We start from the raw sequence: 17,366 nt of genomic DNA, 5'->3' as shown, positions 1-17,366 counted from the left end.
CGGAGCTCTTCCCTCTCGCGGAGGGCGCCGCGCGCCGAGGCGGTGCCGCGGCTCGCCCGGAGCCTCCCCCGCCCGGCGGAGGGATCCCGGCCCGCGCGCACCCCCCAAGTTTTTTTCCCACGGTTCATTCCCAAACTGCGCGGGGCGGGGCCGGACCCGCCGCGCCCACCGGGACCCCCGGGACCCACCGACACCGCCCCACCGGGACCCCCAGTGCTGCCCCGCACCGCCGGGATTCCTCGCACCGCCCCACCCGGACCCCTCCGCGCCCACTCGGGACCCCTCGGCATCCCCAGCGCCCCCCGTCCCGCCAGGACTCCCGTGCCTCGCTGGGACCCTCCGCACCGAACTGCCGGGACCACCGCACGGCCAGAGCCCCGCACAGTCCCGCACAGGGAAAGGTTTCTCCCTGGCATCCCCGGCGGACCCGGACCCCGGTCCCCGCGGGGCGAGACCCGGGCACCGCCGGTCTCGGCGGGGAGGCTTCAGCACCCGGGACAGCGCCCGGAGCAGAGCGCGGCTCCGCCCGACCGGCCCGGTACGGCACGGCACGGCACGGCTCGGTCTGGTAGGGCCCAGTGCGACCCAGTTCATCTCAGCACGGCCCCCTTGTCTGCGACGCAGGGCCGGAGGGGCAGTGCCCGGCGGGTGCGGTCCCGCTGCTCCGGCTGCACCAGGGCCCAGCTGGGGACACTTCCAGGGGTGTTTGAAACGTTACAGGAAGAACAAGGACGCGCGTCCCCACGTGTATCCTGACCGCTGTTCCAGACTGTGCAAGATTTGTCTCAAAAGGAAAAACCTGCAGCTGGGGTGGGTTGCAAGCTCACCTGCACCCTCAGAGCCCAGCTGGAGCGTGGCTGGTGGCACCAGAGAGAGCTGGAACAGCCACCCTGCTCCTGACACCAGCAGCGTTTCATGGAACCGCCAGGATGCCGATGGCCCTTTGGGTGCATAAACCCTGAGGCCAAACCCACCAACAGCACCAACACTTCCAGAGCTGCACCTCACAGCAGGTCACAACCACAGCACCAGCACCTGTGCAATTCCTGCACCTCTTCTGGAAAGCCTAAAATTCACCAAGGGGCCCAGTGGTGCCATATCACTGTCCTGAACACTGGGCTCAGCACCAGCGGAGGCACAGAGCAGGCGTCACTCACACAAGAGTATCTGCATGCAACAGAGCAATCAAAAGGATATTATTTGCTCTCTAGATAAACAGAAAAAAATCAGATTATTTTAGGTGTTTTCTGCCATGAGATGACAGATGTTGGTTGCAAGGGGATTCTTTAAATTGGATTTGAAAATACTGACTGTATTTCCTCAGCCTTCCTTTGGCAGGGCTCCAAAAGAGTGGGGGTATTCTTCCCATTCCCCTCCAGCAAGGCAGGTCCCTGGCCAGGAGCTGTGCTGCCTCGTACCTGCCTTACTAATCAATAATTAAAAAAAAAAAAAAAAAAAAAAAAAAAAAAAGTTGTACCTGCTGCAGCATTTGCTGCATGTCAGAATAAAGCCTGGCTCAGAGCAGAGCATTGATCTCTGCCCAAGTTCATTACTCCCTCTGGAGTTAAAAGCTGAGGGAAGGAGGGAGCAGCAGTGACAGAAAAATGGGCATCACAGCCATGCCCAACTGCATTTAGACATTCCCATGGCTGGTTGGGATCACAGGGTCTCACTCTGGGATGGCAGCAGCACCAGTGGCTAAGGACTTCAGGTGTCCTGAGGTGAAGCTGCCTGGAGCTGCTGAGCAAACACAGCTGGGTCAGGGAGCAGCTCTGGGCTGGATCCTGACAAAGAAAAAGCCTCAGATCTCCCAGAGGCATGTGTGGAGGCAAAACCCACGCACTGAAACAGGGGGATTCATGTACCAAAGGATGGGTTTGTGAAGCCCTGAAATAGGGGGTTCTTGCACTGAAAGAGAGAGCTCATGTACTGAAAGATGGAGTTCATGCACAGGGTCAAGTGCAACAGGAGAAGCAGCAAAGGCCAAGCACTTGTGTTCTCCACATTTTGGGTGATTGGCCCAGTCTCGTGGCTGCTGTCTGGCCCAGGGTCCATCCTCTGCCACTGGCCAGCAAGGGAATAAAACCAAGCCCACACTGAGGTGGCAGCTACAAACTGTGCTCCCCCAGACTTGGCACCTCGCTTTGTGAAGCACCCACCCACAGGTGTAGCCCGAGCAGGAGCAGGAGATATCACCCAGTGGTGACTGCACATTCCAGGCAGGGATTCCCAGCTCCAGCCCAGCTCCTGCACCCAACACGAGGGCAGCACATCCCCCACTGGAGGCTGAGGCCACGCAGCTGCACCTCAAGGGCTGAAACTTGCCTGTGCACCGAGATATTTAAATCATGCCAGGAGGAAGCAAAGAGCATAAATTCCTCCTGGAGCCAGGAACACCTCCAGAGGCAGAGCCTGAATTAAGACCCATTTCCAGCAGATTTTCTGCCATCACAGTGGATGAAAAATGGGTACCGGGGCTCTGCACGACCCAGCGGGCAGGGAAGTGCCAGCGCCCGCATCTTAAACACGCTGGGAAGGTTTGGTTCTCCTCCTCAATTTTAATCCATCGGTGACGAGGCCTCGGGCAGGTGCTGCTGTGGGTGCCGCCGTGAACCCCCTGTTGTCTGACAGGGATAGCAGGGAGGTCACTCGCACACAGAGGCGGGAGCAGCGCCAGCGGGAGCGGAGGCAGCGGCTCCCGGAGCCGAGCCCGCACCCGCCGCGGAGCGGGTCCCTTATCTGCTCACCCGTTATTGCTCTGACCGCCTCCCTCACAAGGCTTCTCTTTCACAGGGACTCGCTCTCGAGGATGAAACACTCCTTATCTCTGCCAGTGCCAGGTTCCTGCCCACTGCTCAGTTCTGCTCGGGGGGGCACACGCCAGACGGAGGAAAGCAGCGGGCACTTCCATGCAGTGGAACCACAAAGATCCCAGAGGCACCACATCCACCATGGTCACAGCTCGTGCGCCCCTGAGGTTTGCATGTGAATTCCCTGGGACACCTGTCCATCAGGAAAAGGCAACCTCCAAAACTGGAGGGTGCAGTGGAGTTCAGAAGAGCTGGGTGGGGTTGGAAGGGGATGCGGGTCAGCCAGACCAGCAGCACCTCATGGGGCATCAGCCTCAGAGGGACACCCAGACGCTGAGGGGCACAAAGAACCTCCCTGGGGACACAGCTCTAACCTGGATTTGCCCAAGGACACCCAGAATGAAAGCAAGAGCATTGGTCCTTCCTGCTGGCTCCCGAGTGCTGCTCGTGCTCATTCCAATGCCAACACCTCATGCTCCCTTTTGACAGCAAAAGCTGCCCAGCAAATGGAAGAAAAAACCTCAAACCCCAAATCCCAGAGCTGCTGAAGCACTGGGGTCTGCCTCATGCATTATTTTGAAATTCACCTCTTTAAGGGCTTGTGCAGGGGCACCCCGAGGCTCAGCACTGAGCTCTCCTGAGGTCCAGGAGCCAACGCTCGAATTTGCGTCTGCCTGGGAGAGTGAATTGGGTTGTTCATCTCTCTGACGGGCAGAATAAACACCCTCCACATTGATACTGAGCTCATTTCTGATACTTGTTTAGAGACTTGACAATTCCTGTATAAAAGGATTTCCTTCCACAGCTGAAGTTTGACATTCCTGCATTATTAGATTATTTGCAAAGGTCTGCGTGCGCTGCAGGAAAACAATGCTCCCGCCAGGCAACATTAGAGCCTGCTCCTCCACAAATCATCCCGGGCACAGCCAGCCACGGAGGCAGCGCCTGTCGGGATCCCCCGGTGCAGGAAGGGAGCAGCCAGGGAGGCAGAGAGTGGGAGCTGAGCAAACACAACCCACCCACCCACACCACGACAGCCACAACAGCATCAAAAGTAACAGACCGAGCAGGAGAGGGGTTTTGGGTAGAGGGAACCCTGCCCAAGATCAGCACCACCACGGGCTCCTTGTGTCACTGCCAGCACAGCCCTTCCTAGTGGCACGACCTGGCTGGGAGAGCAGGTCCCAGCCTGGAGCATTTATGGTCCCTGCCCATAAATGCTCCAGTGGGAGCATTTATGGGCAGGGATACGTGGTGTTTTTGTCCCCCTGCCTGTTTTGGGATGGTCACAGCCCTGTGTCCTTGGCCCCCCACCCTGGGGAGCCCTGGGAGTCCCAGCACAATGTGGGAAAGACAGCAGGAACTGCACCCCCCAAGCGCATGGGGGCTTTGGGACTCAAAGGCCTCTGCCCAGAGCAGCCCCTGCACAGGGAAGTCTCCAAAGCATAAAATTCAGAAGAAAATGACTTGAAAAGAATTATTTCTTCAGAGAACTCAAGGCTGTTTCCAGGCCATTAACTCCTTCCTCTGCAGAACCCACCGCCAGGTTCCTGATGGAGAGGAGCAATATCACAGGTGTCCATCATTGTGGAACAGTTCCCTCTTTCCAAACAATTAAGCACCAAAAAAATGTAAAAAAAAAAAAAAAAAAACCAAACAAAAAATACCACAAACTGAACCAGCCCTTCCCCCTCCAAATAATTTCCTGCCCCAAGAGAAAAGCTTTCCCTGAGAGCAAGGCCTTAAAAGAAAAAAAAAATTTTAAAAAATCAATAGTGTAAGTGACTTATTTTGCAGCTGACGGTTTGTTCCCAGTGCTGACAGCCTCTCGCTGTATTTAGCACAGCCTCAGTCCCTCCACTGGGATATCAGGAGATGTTTCTCAGCCATGATTTACACTCATTTCTCCCCGTTTAGGGAGGCTCAGCCGGGAGCGCAGCTGAAGATGGATTTGGACACACAGTGAGGACAGTCGGTGCCTGTCTCCCGTGGCCAGAGGGAAATGCCACCAGCTCCTGCCACTCCCAGCAGGAGGAAAACAGTGCTCCCACCCTCTCTGATGCTGCCAGATGGGGATCTCACCCTGCCACCCACTGCAAGGATGGTGTCACCATCCCTCTCCCTCCCCGCTCCCCCACCTGCTTCCCCAGGACTTGCCCCAGGATTTGCCCAGCCCCAGCCAAGTCCAGCCTGGCCACAGCCCAACCAAACCCCACCACAGGGCAGAGGAATCCAATGACCCCACAGACTGAGGACACCATCTCCCTCATCCTTGGCTGCTTTCCTGCTTTTAAATCCTGCACTGGTGCTCAGCAGCCTCGTGCACCTGGTACCGAAGGCTGCTGAGCCCTGATCAGTGCCCTGACAAAAGGGCATCAATGTCCAGATGTCCGGGTGACAGGCTCATCCCTGCCTGCAGCAGCCACTGCCCACAGCTGGTCTCAGCCTGGGCAGCCTTGGGCATGCCCAGGGGTCAGAGCTCCCACCACTGCATCCCAGGATCCTGCTGCAGAGGGAAGCGTGAGGCACCGCGGGTGCTCTGCTGGAGAACATCCTCCCAGCTCCTTTCTCCTGGAGGGCAAGATTCCTGCTTCCCATCACCAGAGTGCCCCATCCATCATGTTCCCTCTAATTACCTTCTCATTTACCTCTTTAGTCAAATCTGTTTACAATCAGAGACGAGAAAGCACGGCCCAGTGAGGGGTACAGTGGAGAGGGGTCTCTGTCCCTGCATGTTTTGCTGCCCTGTGCTGAGGCTGGCCCAGTACTCTGAGAGTAGAGTGGCCAGAGGAGTGTGGCTCAACACAATCGGGGCTCTGAGGAGCCAAGGCCAGGCTGCTGTCACCAGTCCCTGCCATCACTCCCAGCAGCCCAGAGTCCCACTGGTGCTGCCTGTGTGTTGTGCCAATCCTGCACCCTCTCCCAAAACCCACATTTAGCTCAAAAGCCAAGAGTGATGCTGCTGTTCCAGGGCCACAGAACCAGCAGGGTTAAAGCAGGGCACAAATCCCCCTGTCTGCAGCCTATGGATGCTTCCTCAAGGAAATCTGTTATTAGCTCCACCTTTTAATCCTCCCTCAATTACAATAACATCATTCTCCACAACTGCCAAGACTCGGGGTGCCCATCCTCACACCTCCAAGGCTTTTCTGTGCTGCTCAATATGACAGCACAAATGAGCTGGCTAAGAGCAGCACATTAAGCTGAATAATTACCTTAATTAATAAGAGTGTGCCCAGGTGGGCCTCCAGCCTATCCCAAGGACCAAGGCAGAGGATCCAGTGTTTCCCAGCAGTGGGGTGTGGGGTCAGTATGGGTGCATGGCAGGGCCTGCTGTGATTACCAGGATCAAATTTGACTGGGTTCCTTTGGAGCAGTGGGGTTCCTCCCTCTGAAAAAGCTTGGAAATCAGAAAAGAATAATTCGTCATGCACCTTGTAGAAGCCTGATTTGCAGGAACCATCTCTGTGCAAATTTCTCAGCAACATCTGGAGCACTCTCATCCATCACAGGGACAGTGGCTGGGCTGGGTGGGATGGGCACACTGCCATTCCCTAATCCCACAAATTCTTCTTTCAGCTGGGGAACACAATACTCACAGCAAGGCGCTCCTGCTCCCCAGGTGCAGCACCACGGCCCTGAGAGCTGTGAGGGACAGTGCAGGGGTGGCACCAGGTCCCAGCCCTGCAGAGGGAACACCACCTCACCTCACAGGACACTGCTGAGGCCCAGGCCCATCACAGGCTGTGCCTGCTCCTTCTCCCGACCCAGGACAGCTCTGACTGCTGGCAGCTGGAGCAGTGCCAGGACCCTTTCCTGCTCCCCAGGGAGCCCAGGGAACCCACACACCACACCCACCACACTTTTCTTTCCTCCAGCCCCTGTCTTTTGCTGCTAGAGCTTCCAATGTGAGTTCACTGGCACAACCCACTGTGGCAGTGACTGATATTTCACTCCCAGCAGATGCTGCAGGAGGCTTTCCCCATCTGAGAGGGGCCAACTCAGAGCAGGGATCATGCACTGCACACCCACAGCAGCTCACCAGCTGTGCATGGAAATGATCACATGTATACACACATGTACAGCAAACAGCAAAGTCAGGTTTAAAATGGACACTCAGATTTATAAACTTACCTTGACCCTAGGCAGTTTACTGAAGATTTCTCAAGACCTTCCCCGCCCTTTTCTCCCCCAGATACATGACCCCACTTCTCACCTGAAGCTGTTCCACATTCACTAAGTCCCCTTTCTGCCCTGCCTCAAACTCTCTGAGATCCCTCCCTTTCTCCTCAGCTCCTCCAACACAAGCACAGCATGAGGGGACAGTCAGTTCTCTTCCAGGGGAAACCAGAGACCAGCTCTGACCACAGCTCCACTGGTGTGGAAAGGGAATAAATCCCAGAATCAAGTAAAAACCTAAACACACCTGAAAGCTAAAGGAAAAAACACCTCTAAGGATGCAGATTGAAAACAGAAGAAAGAAATGAGGAATTTGACAAGTTCCACACAAAAAAAGTATGTATTTTTGTAGCTTTTTGTGGCTGCTGAAGCCACGACTTCCATGCTGATGCCCTGAACACCAGCGTTCAATAGCACCAGGCCAGCAGTGCCTGTGCAGTCAGGATTGAAGGAAGCCTTTAAGCTTGCCTGACAATGCATTTTTCTTGGAGATAAAAAATGAATGCTGCCAGCATGCAAATCTCTCTAAATTAGGCACGGCCCAGCTTGCGGGAGCCACGATGGCTTGTGATGACAGTCATTAACTTCAGCAGCAGAAAAGAGGATGCAGGAAAATATCCTCTGCTACTTCCCATCCCAGCTGGGAGTCCCGGCTCAGGGAAGCACTGGAGTCTGGCACAGTGACACCCAAAACCACACCGTGGTTGATGAGAATGAGCTGTGGCCCTTTCCCCTGGGGCAGGCAGGGCCACCTCTCTGCTCTCAGGGACTTGCTGCTCCAAGAGCCAAGCTCCCTGTCCAGGAACCACAACTCTGGTTTTCTACTGGACAAGCACAGCCAAGACCCAAAGCTGACTGTGAAAGAAAGGCAATGGAATTTGGGCATGTCACTTCTTACCTCCCTTCACTCTTAGTTCTGGGTAAAACCCCAATGGACTAATTTCCTCTTTTTCCTCTTCAGAAGGGAACAGTGACCAGCCTGTGCCAGAACCTACTTTCAATTCCCACTCACCTTTGGGAAGATGTAACAGGAATGGCTGATGTGGTCAATTCCTGGATCTCGTCTGCCACTGAAGAAGGGATGAACTGGACACACACCACTGCCTCAGCCTCCCTGGTTCCCATCAGAGCAAGGGCTGTACATTTTCATTAATGCATCAGGCTGGAATAACCTGCCAACAGTCTCTCGAGCCATGCAGCCTTCCTCTCTGCCCTCCCTGCCACACATACATTTGTATTGTTTCACACTGATCCTTGGCAGCTTGATTTAGGGGGAAAAAGATAAAAAAATGAGAACCCCATGCTGGCTTTGTGCTGGGTATGCAGCTGCAGCCCCACTCACAGAACACTGCTCAAATAACAAACCAGCAACTAAAAAAAAGCAAACTATCTTTAATATCTCCCAAATCCCATTTAGAAGCAGTTTCATAGAAACATCACTTTGATCGTGCAGTAGAGGCTGGAGGAGGGGCAGGAGGAGGGAGGACTGGCGCCATGTCCTTGTGGGCAGACACAGAGGTGTCTCCCAGGGCCTCAGAAATTCTCCAGCAGATCCAGGATCCGCTTCTGCTCGCTCTCCCGGAACTCCTGGTTCTTCCCGTCCCCGATGTTCTCCGCGTACTCTGCAGGGAGAGAGCAGAGGGACACAGCCTTTGAGTGCACCAGGAACAAACAAAGGACAACAACTCCTGCAGACACCACAGCAGAATCTACACCCACACTACTGCAGACAGCCAAATGGGAATTAATGCAAGGAGCATTGATGGTTTTCCTGCCCATCCCCAGGGTTAAAGCTTTGCATAACAAACACCTGCTGACACTCATTAAAGCTTCTGAGGCAGACAGACACAGAGAACTCCCTGCTCTGGCCCAAGCAGACAGCAGCACCCAGGAGCACCCATTCCCTGGCATGGGAATCATGGCATTATGCCCAAGAAATGCAAACCATAAATCACTGCAAATCACCGGCTTCCTAGGCCCCTTTGGCAACTGAGTGTCATCAGGGAAGGTGAGGTGGGGTCTGTGACAACTGTTAATCATTCCCAGTCCTGGTTTAACCTGCCTGCTGGCCAAGCATCCTGAATGAGGATTTTTGCCAAGGAGACCCCAATTCCTTCATCTACTCAGTGCTTTTAACCACACAGAAGAAAAGCCACCAATTCAGATTTAACTACAAACCAAACTACTTGTCATCAGGCAGAGGACACCAGACGCTGATCACGGTCTTGCCCATCCATGCACACGGTCAAACACCACAGAACTAAACACTCCCTCTGTAGCTCTCCTTCCTGATATTCATTTGGAGCTGGCAGCTCTCATCTCCTACCAGCTCCCTCCTTCCCGCAACCAGAACCTGCATTTTCAAAGACAGTTTAAAAAGAAAATATGAAAAGCAGGTTCTGAGCTGCAGAAGCAAGGAGCTGAACAAATCTGAGGAATCAGGAGCAGGCTGATGGTTAAGACAGCACTTCCCTGCCTCTGCCTGCTTGCATTCTTTTCCTTCTTCCAAACAAACAGAACAGCTTGTATTCAGCACTGAATGGTAAGTTGCTGCAGAAAGTTTGCTTTAATATTTATACATTTAGCACAGCTACACGCTCTGAGCTCCATCAAAGCCTTTGTTACAGGAGCACTGAAAGCAGCGAGGACAGGCAGAAGTTAGCTGATGTGGGAGTCTTCCCTCCTGTGTGTACACTCTCTCTCTCCATGTAAAAGCAGTAGAGTTCTTTACCAAGCCTCTGGGAAAAATACTTGTAATATTTATAAACTGCTACCAGTAACATGAGCAGGTGATAATGCTGAGGTTTGCTGCAGGTGAACCTGAGCTGCCCACTGTCCCAGCAAAGGGACCAGCTCAGGGCACCTTCTCTCAGTGGAGGAGTTGCTCTCCACAGCTCTTAAAAGCAGCAGAAAGCTCCTACAAGGAGGGATTCCTTGTAGCTCCTGTGAATGGAGTGATTGCTGCGAGGCACCCGGCTGTGCGTGCCTTGGGCTGCACTGGGGATCCAAACCTCAGGAACAAGATGATCCCAGTGCACAGGGAAGGGGCTCCCTTCCCAGCCAAGGCTGGCACTCAGCTCAGGCTCCCCTGTCCCCTCAGGCAGCACCAGAGCCTGAGTACTGGGGCTGGTGGAGGAGCCAGCTCTGTCCCCAGCAGCCCCTTCCGTGCTCCATCAGGGTAAGTGCCTCTGGAACATGGCAGCGGATGCAAGTGCTGGAGTTTATTGCAGCCCAAAGGCAACACTTCCCACCTGCAGTGGCCTCTCCAAGCCCAGGTGAGGGACAGCCATAGTCTCCAAGCCTGGCACAGCCAGCAGCTCTGCCCCCAGCATCCAGTAAGGAAGGCCAGACTGCTTGGACTAGGGCTCAAGCAGGGAGCCACCGAGTGCCACTAATGACACTGCCCTTCCTTTGTACTGAGAGATCACCCAAACAAAAACAAGACACAAATTCTTCTTATCTTGTCCAAGAGCTCAGCATTTCTCCTTCTAAACATCTAGGCTTTGTAAGACTAAAACCCCTGTTACTCCAAGGCAGAATGTTTACTGGGTTATGACAGCTGCTAATGCTCATTTGAAGCATTAGCAGCTTGAAGACACCAGATAAAACCCCCAGAACCAGGCTTAAAAAAGTAAATCTCCAACTGAGATTTTATGTATTTACTTTTTTATTTAAAATTCCACCACTTCACTGAGACTGCTAAAAAAAAATCAAATGTAAGCTGCTCCTGCCAACAGTTAACCAGAGCTTACACACTGCTGTAGCTACACAAAGGGAAAGGGCCCAAGATTGGTTTCTGCTTCATTAGACAAAATACAATGGTTACAGAACAGTAAAAATCAATTGGGAAATACTGAGGCTTGTAATGGATATTGGAAGCTGTGGAGCCTGCACAGATGGAGGCACCATGAGCCAGACTGAGCTCCATCCTCAGAGCACACTGACCCTTCCTTTGTGTTTACCTGTGCTAACAGGTTTGGGCTGGAATGTGCAGCAGACATTCCACATGCCCAGCTCCCAGCGTGCCTGCTCACCTGACACCAGGTGTGAGAGGGGGGCCTCAGCAGGAGCAGCTCTGACAGAGCTCCTGAGGTAGCCAGCAGCAATGGCTAGTCTCTCTGGATCAGTGAGGAACAGGGAGATTTGCCATTCCAGAGCCAAGTATCACTCAGAGAAACCTGTGCCTCACTCCATTTCCAATAACAGATGGAGACCAGGCACCTCCCCAAGATACTGACACTGCCATCTCAAATCCAGCCTCCATCCCCAAAACATCTTCCTAGCCAAGGTACACACCACTCAGTTGTTTTCTTCCAAAGCATAAACTAACTGTCCTGTTGCAAGAAATGCTTGATCTTCGAGAAAAAGGGAAGTGTGGGAGGACTGGTCAGCCTGCAGAAATGCATTAATGAGCCTGCTGTTATTCCCTGCCCACTCCTCCCCCTTGAAAGCTCTACCATAAGAAAACAGTTTCGCTTCCTTGCTTGCATCGTAAGTAATTCTGAGCCACCCCAAGGGATCCATCAGCTGTCAGGTTGCCAGAGAAACATGGAGAATATGTAGGCCATAAAAATCAAACTAAAAACTGAGCACCTAATTAGTATGCAAAAATAGAAAATAAAAACTGAACAAGAGCAAAACACTGAACAAAAAGTAAAAACAAACTGGTCCTCATCTGTCCTGAGAGCAAGTTGGGAAGTAGCCTGGAAACATTCCAGCCAAGGCTCAAGCTCCTGAGCTCTCAGTCACATGCAACAGTCTTGTGCAGTAGATTCCAGTGAAGTTTTGGAAGCCCCTTGCTGGCCCCTGCATCCCAGCAGCACACTGCAGGGTCCACACCAAATCCCTGTTCCAACCCCTTGGCTTCCTGGGGAAGCTGTGTCCAGGGAAGTGACTCCTTCAGAGAAGCAGATGTGTGTCTCTGGTGCTGTTACAGGCTGGTGAGTCTGTGCTGACTGCACATGTGGACACAGGTGTGTAACTACTGAAATGCTCAAATTTCAGAGCCCAGACTGCAGCTGAGCCCAGTGCTGCTCCTGCCTCCCAGGTCCCACTGTGAGACTTCACAAGCACCCACTAAGAAATTTATCACTGAGGTTTTGATTATTGTCTCTAGAAGTCTCTAAAACTGGCAAGTATAAGAACTGGGGACAGCTGCAGTCAGAACCCAAACTCTGTACCCATCCCTGCATTTTTAACAAGCCAAAGTGCCCCTTCAAGGCAGGGAATGTGCTGCTGCTGAGAGCACCCAGCCCAGCACAACCCTGAGCTTGCAACACCCAATACAACCGCGGAGAAAGTTTCACAATGCAAGTCACTGGGAAAGAAAGAATCAGATGAAATTTTAATGCAGCTGCCCTCCAATTCAGCTTGGTATGTAAGTCAACACCCCAGAGCTGTGACTGTGAGGTGTGTAAATCCAGCGAGGTGTGCAGACAACTCCCCCAGGGACACACGGCCCAGGGCAAGTGGGGGAATCTGAACACGGACATGTGCCATAGTCCACATTGGAAAGGGGCAGTTTAGAGGCAGGAATTTTCAACTATCATAATTAAAATCAGAAAAGACATCATATGCAGCCCCCCTGCTCACCAGCAGGCATTAACTTGCACTTTGTGGCTAAAGACAAGGGCCAAAGAGATTGCCCATAGCTGCAGGTAATTTCACACTGTCAGAAAATCACTCTTGATTTTGTCATACCAGCCAGCCTTCTGATTCCTTTTTTCCTGCATATCAGAAGGGAGAAAACCGACAGGTTTTGCAGGAAATAAGCTGTGTGTACCTACCATTATTGCAGTGGGGGCAAGAAAAGCCCAGGAGAACATTGTTGCTCCCAAAGAAAGCAGAAACACATCCCATAGCCCACTATCTCAGAAATGCTGCCAAGCTTCCCTTCCCTCCAGAAGAAAAACAGACTCTTCTCACACTGAAAACAACACAGCCCCTTTGGAGCAAATACATTCCATAAGGAAGCATCTTCTCCAGGCAGCTCTGGCTCTCTGCTGCTCCCACTAAGCCTCTCAGCTCCAAGGGGCCATGGGAAGAGGCTGAGTCCTGCCCTCCTCTCCCCCAGTTCCACTGGCTGCTGCTGCTGAAGGACAGCAGGCTGCAGAGGAGGGCCACAGCTCAAACAGGCATTGCTCTAATTCACCATGAGCATTAAAAATAACAAGCAGTACTTTAAAACTGGGATTGCAAATCACAACAGCTACATTTTAAAGCTATGGAGGATACTTTAATGCTATAATCCCTATTAATTTGACACTAAGAACAAGACAAATACACCACGGGTGCTAATATGGTGCAGATGGTAAAGTGCAAGGCCATGTTAATGAAAGATGAGACTCCACTATTCTTCCCTCTAGCAGGCATGTACAATTCCCTTAAATATTTACTCTCACGTTAATGTCAGCAGAGAATTCCAGCCAGGCTGGAGCTGATGGAAGCGTGCAGTGATGTGCTGCTCTCTGACTGCAGCTACAGCAAGTGTCCTAACTCGGAGGCAAAGCAAAGCACGCCACTAATCAGGGTGATTCCAGCCCTGCCAGGATCTCAGAACACTGCTCAGCTGCTGCCTGGAGATGCTCAGGAAGCCAGGGAGAATTACATGTGAAGGCTCATCCTGCAAAGCAATGACCAAGCTGTCCCTGGTAGCGATGAGACACTTGCACAAAAATATCTCTACTCACCCTTCAGGATGTGTCGAACAATTTTAATGGAGCTGCCTCTCATGTTCAGGATCTGGTGGACTCTCTGACGAATCTGATGAGGAGTAGGACAGAGAAGAAAGAGATCTTCAACACAAGTCCATGCACAGCCCCAGTTTTTCCCACTTTGAGGGATAAGCAGAGACCTGAGCACCACAAAAACCAACTCAGTCTTGGCAGCCCTCAGCACCTGCCCAGGAACACCCAGGAAGGCACATGGCACAGAAATAAGAAGTCACAGGATGCATTCACAAACCCCAATGTATTCACAGAGGAAGCAGAGATGTATCTGTGCATTTTGCACAGATCAAGAAAAGCTGTAGCTGTGCTTTTGTGAGACCTCCTGAGAGCAGGTCCCTTCCCCCTGCTCCCTCAGCAATGGCATCAACATGGCCTTTCCATTTCAAACCCTGACCTTGCTCACACAGATTATATGAATTTGGTGACAACAATCAACTTCTGTGCCCACTAATGCCCTATCTGCTGCAACTTGATGGAACTGTATGGACACAAGTGCAATAAACAGTAGATTTCCTCCCCAAAAGAAAATCAGAGAAACAATTACTCAATGCAGCATTTGCAAAGATTTAGAGCCTTGTCTGCATCATGAATGGAAACACAGATGATCTGCCAAGCTTGCAGGCAGCTTTACCTGGGGAACGTTGGCATTACAGATCTCTGCCATGATGTAACAGATGAGCTGCAGCACAAAGAGCCCGGCGTCCAGACGACGGAGATAGAATTCATCTTCCATGTCATCGTCTATGATCTCTCCTCGACGCACCATGTCCTGTAAAACCACACACAGGAAAGGTGTGAGGATTCTCTCAGAGCACTTCCCATTTGGAGTGGCAAAATGTTGGTGGAATTTGTAGTTTCTTAAGAGCTGTTTTGTTCCCCCAAACATTACCAGCCATATATTTCTTGCCGAAGAAGTATTTTTAATAATTCATTTAAATTCACAAAACATTTCATTCAGTTTTGAAGAAGTTTTGCCTTTGCTGCCCATGAAGTGTGTCCATCTGCAAGTCAAAATTTTAATTTAAACATACAAATCACATTTCTACGTTGAGGGGTGAGAGAGTGTGACTATGGAACAGATGCATGTATCCGTGATTTACAAGTTCTTTGTCAGAATGGAACAAAACCTGCTCTTTTACTGGCCATCTGAGGGTGCTGTTCAGCAGTGCAGAACATGACTCCAGCACACTCTAAGAGCTATCGGGCTTCTAGCTTCATGACTGACTGATAAATGAGAAAACACATCTGAAAATCATGCACAAGGACAGCTTTTCCATGCCCAGCCAGGCTCTTCCATCTGTTTCTAAGAGGTGCTGCCAGGGCAGATCTAGGACAGGGCTTTTTAGCCAAAGACTCCCATGGGAATGATGACCCACCATCCATCCTTCTTCTGTATACATGAGTTTCACTAGAGAGACCTGCCCAGAGAGAGGCCAGAGGAAGAATGAAAGAAACAGACTCTTTCCATTCCATTCCATTCCAATCCATTCCATTCCTCATGTCCAGAGAGCTTATCTTCAAAACACAGTCAAGACCCACCTGGCAGCGAGCTCAGAGCAGCCTCCTCTGAGCTGGCCCTGGATGTGCCTGTGCTCCATCCTCATGGGGACTGACAGGCGCAAACAACTATGTCACATGTCACCTCCTGCATTTTGGGGTTTGTCTTCAGGTTTTGTTCTTAAACAAAGGAAGCAGCTCGTCAGCCCCACGAGCTCGCTGCAGCTCTGTGATTTATTCTGCAGCAGTCTGGCAGGTGGAGCAATATTTCCTCATCAGAGCCATCACCTGCGAGCGCTGCGCGCCCGCAACGCTCCACAGGACGCGCCTCCTTGGGCACACGTGCTCCAGTCACCAGCACCAAAGCTGACTGAGGCTGCCAAATTTTGCTCTTCTGTCAAGCCAAGCCCTTGCATCTAGTGGTGAGTTGAGGGTTTTAGGCGTAAGAAGGAAAATGAGCCCTGTGCAACTTTCCCCACAGGGGGGCAATGGATGCTCCCCGGATAGAAATCTGATGGAGTGACTTAGCTGATTCTCACTTCCGCTTGAAAGAGAGAGGAAAGCTTAGGTAGTGAAATACTTCTCCTTTCCTCCTAGGAATCCAGTCTGCCAGTAAAAGAACAAGTTTAGAAGCCAGTGCCTTCTTAATCATGTTGTGAAATCAACTGCTTTGGCTACACTCAGATGTGATGCTTTAGCATCAGATCCTGAAGACTCCAACACATGCATGACTGTCATTTACTCCAGGTTTTCAAAATCATGGGCACAGGCATGACTGGGCAAAGCCAGCATGTGAGCTCTTGCCAGTAAATAGAAAAATCTAATTTTGTGCAGAGAGTGACTTCCCTCACCCTAAATCTGTGCCAAATGGCTCAAATCTGGTCTCTAAAGCTGAACAATGATGAGTCTGGCTAGTGAGAGAGCTGAACACTGACTGAATTACCTAAAAAAACACTAAAGAAAGACAACACACTCACTCCTGTACCACCGCTCACACTCTGCACTGCACACAGGCTCATTGGCTGCTCTGCTCGACAGTGCTAAATTCCGGAGCAGAAAAACATCCACAGGCCAGGACTCTGAATCTCCAGAGCAAGAAACAAAGGCCAGGTCTGCTCTGTATTCTGATCCGAGCACGGCGATCACAGGAGCTGGATCCAGGCAGGCACGGTCTCGATTACAGAGCGGTGGCGGCTCCAACAGCCCCTCTCAGCAGAGGAGATTATTTTGTGCCAGTAAATTAAGCAGATATGAATTAGAAGACAAGTACAGTTTTAAGGTGCCTTTTCACAGTCCTTTTTTTTTTTAAACCACAGCCACCCTTTCAGTGCTAGTCTGCCTCCAGTACAGTACCAAGCAGCCCCTTTCCCACTTGGACTCTCTTTCAAAGCTGTCAGTCGCTAACCTCCAAATGAGCGCTCAGGTGCCATTTCTAATCTGCCAGCAATATGTACTGAGATGCCCCTTGCTGATGGGAGAAGACAGCAATAAGATGGGCTTCTGTGAAGCTAAAATGAGCTTCTCTCACACTAATGAGGCAGGACTGACAGGCCTCGAGGTGTCAGGTAGAGACTCCAAGCCTAAAGATGCGATGGATGTGCCAGTGTTGTACCAAAAATCACACGGCTCCATACAGGCACTGGAGGAAATTTCTGCATCCTCCTCCCTCCTCATCTATCACTCACCTTCCAGCACACACTGCACAGCTGAGCAGAGGAAAAGGACACTGATCAAAAACAAAGAACACCTCCAGGATCCTGGTTTTACACCCTCACAATGTGGAACAGCAAGGCCAGTCCAGGTGGACAGAAATGAACATGTTCCAAATAGCCACACACCAGAAAAACCACCACAACGTGTCTCTCACTCTAAGGATGGAGTCTCTGCCCTTACTACTTTCTATCTGTATTACTGGGGAGAGCTGAGGGATGCAAGACATGCTCAGGAAGGGCCTTCAGACCACAGGCTAAGAGCCACACTCACAGCCATCATGTCCTGCCCTCAGCACAGTTCCAAGCAATTCGGTCTTTCTACACCAAACTGAAAGGATGGGCTGACACAAATCCCCACCTGTTATCCCCACCTGTGGATACCACACTCATCCTAGGAGTTCCACCTCTTCCTTTCAAGGATGGAGTGGCTGAGCTGTACC

General features: G+C 51.7%; 1 protein-coding gene across 1 annotated transcript in view; it reads right to left on the bottom strand.

Moving 5' to 3' along the window:
- Window positions 1-8,361: 8,361 nt before the first annotated feature.
- CTNNBL1 (catenin beta like 1) overlaps window positions 8,362-17,366 on the bottom strand; it is a 47,426-nt gene continuing 38,421 nt past the window's right edge. Inside the window, exons 14-16 of the mRNA XM_041478778.1 lie at window positions 14,349-14,486; window positions 13,679-13,751; window positions 8,362-8,611 (exon numbers count right to left, since the gene is read on the bottom strand). Coding sequence (XP_041334712.1) covers window positions 8,523-8,611; window positions 13,679-13,751; window positions 14,349-14,486 — 300 coding nt within the window. The 3' untranslated portion in view covers window positions 8,362-8,522. The remainder of the gene's footprint in view (window positions 8,612-13,678; window positions 13,752-14,348; window positions 14,487-17,366) is intronic.

This window comes from Pyrgilauda ruficollis, unplaced genomic scaffold, assembly GCF_017590135.1.
Source record: "Pyrgilauda ruficollis isolate IOZ18807 unplaced genomic scaffold, ASM1759013v1 scaffold46, whole genome shotgun sequence".
Lineage (NCBI taxonomy): Eukaryota > Metazoa > Chordata > Aves > Passeriformes > Passeridae > Pyrgilauda > Pyrgilauda ruficollis.
Note: the sequence above shows the minus strand (reverse complement) of the source record. Positions and strands in the feature narration are given on the sequence as shown.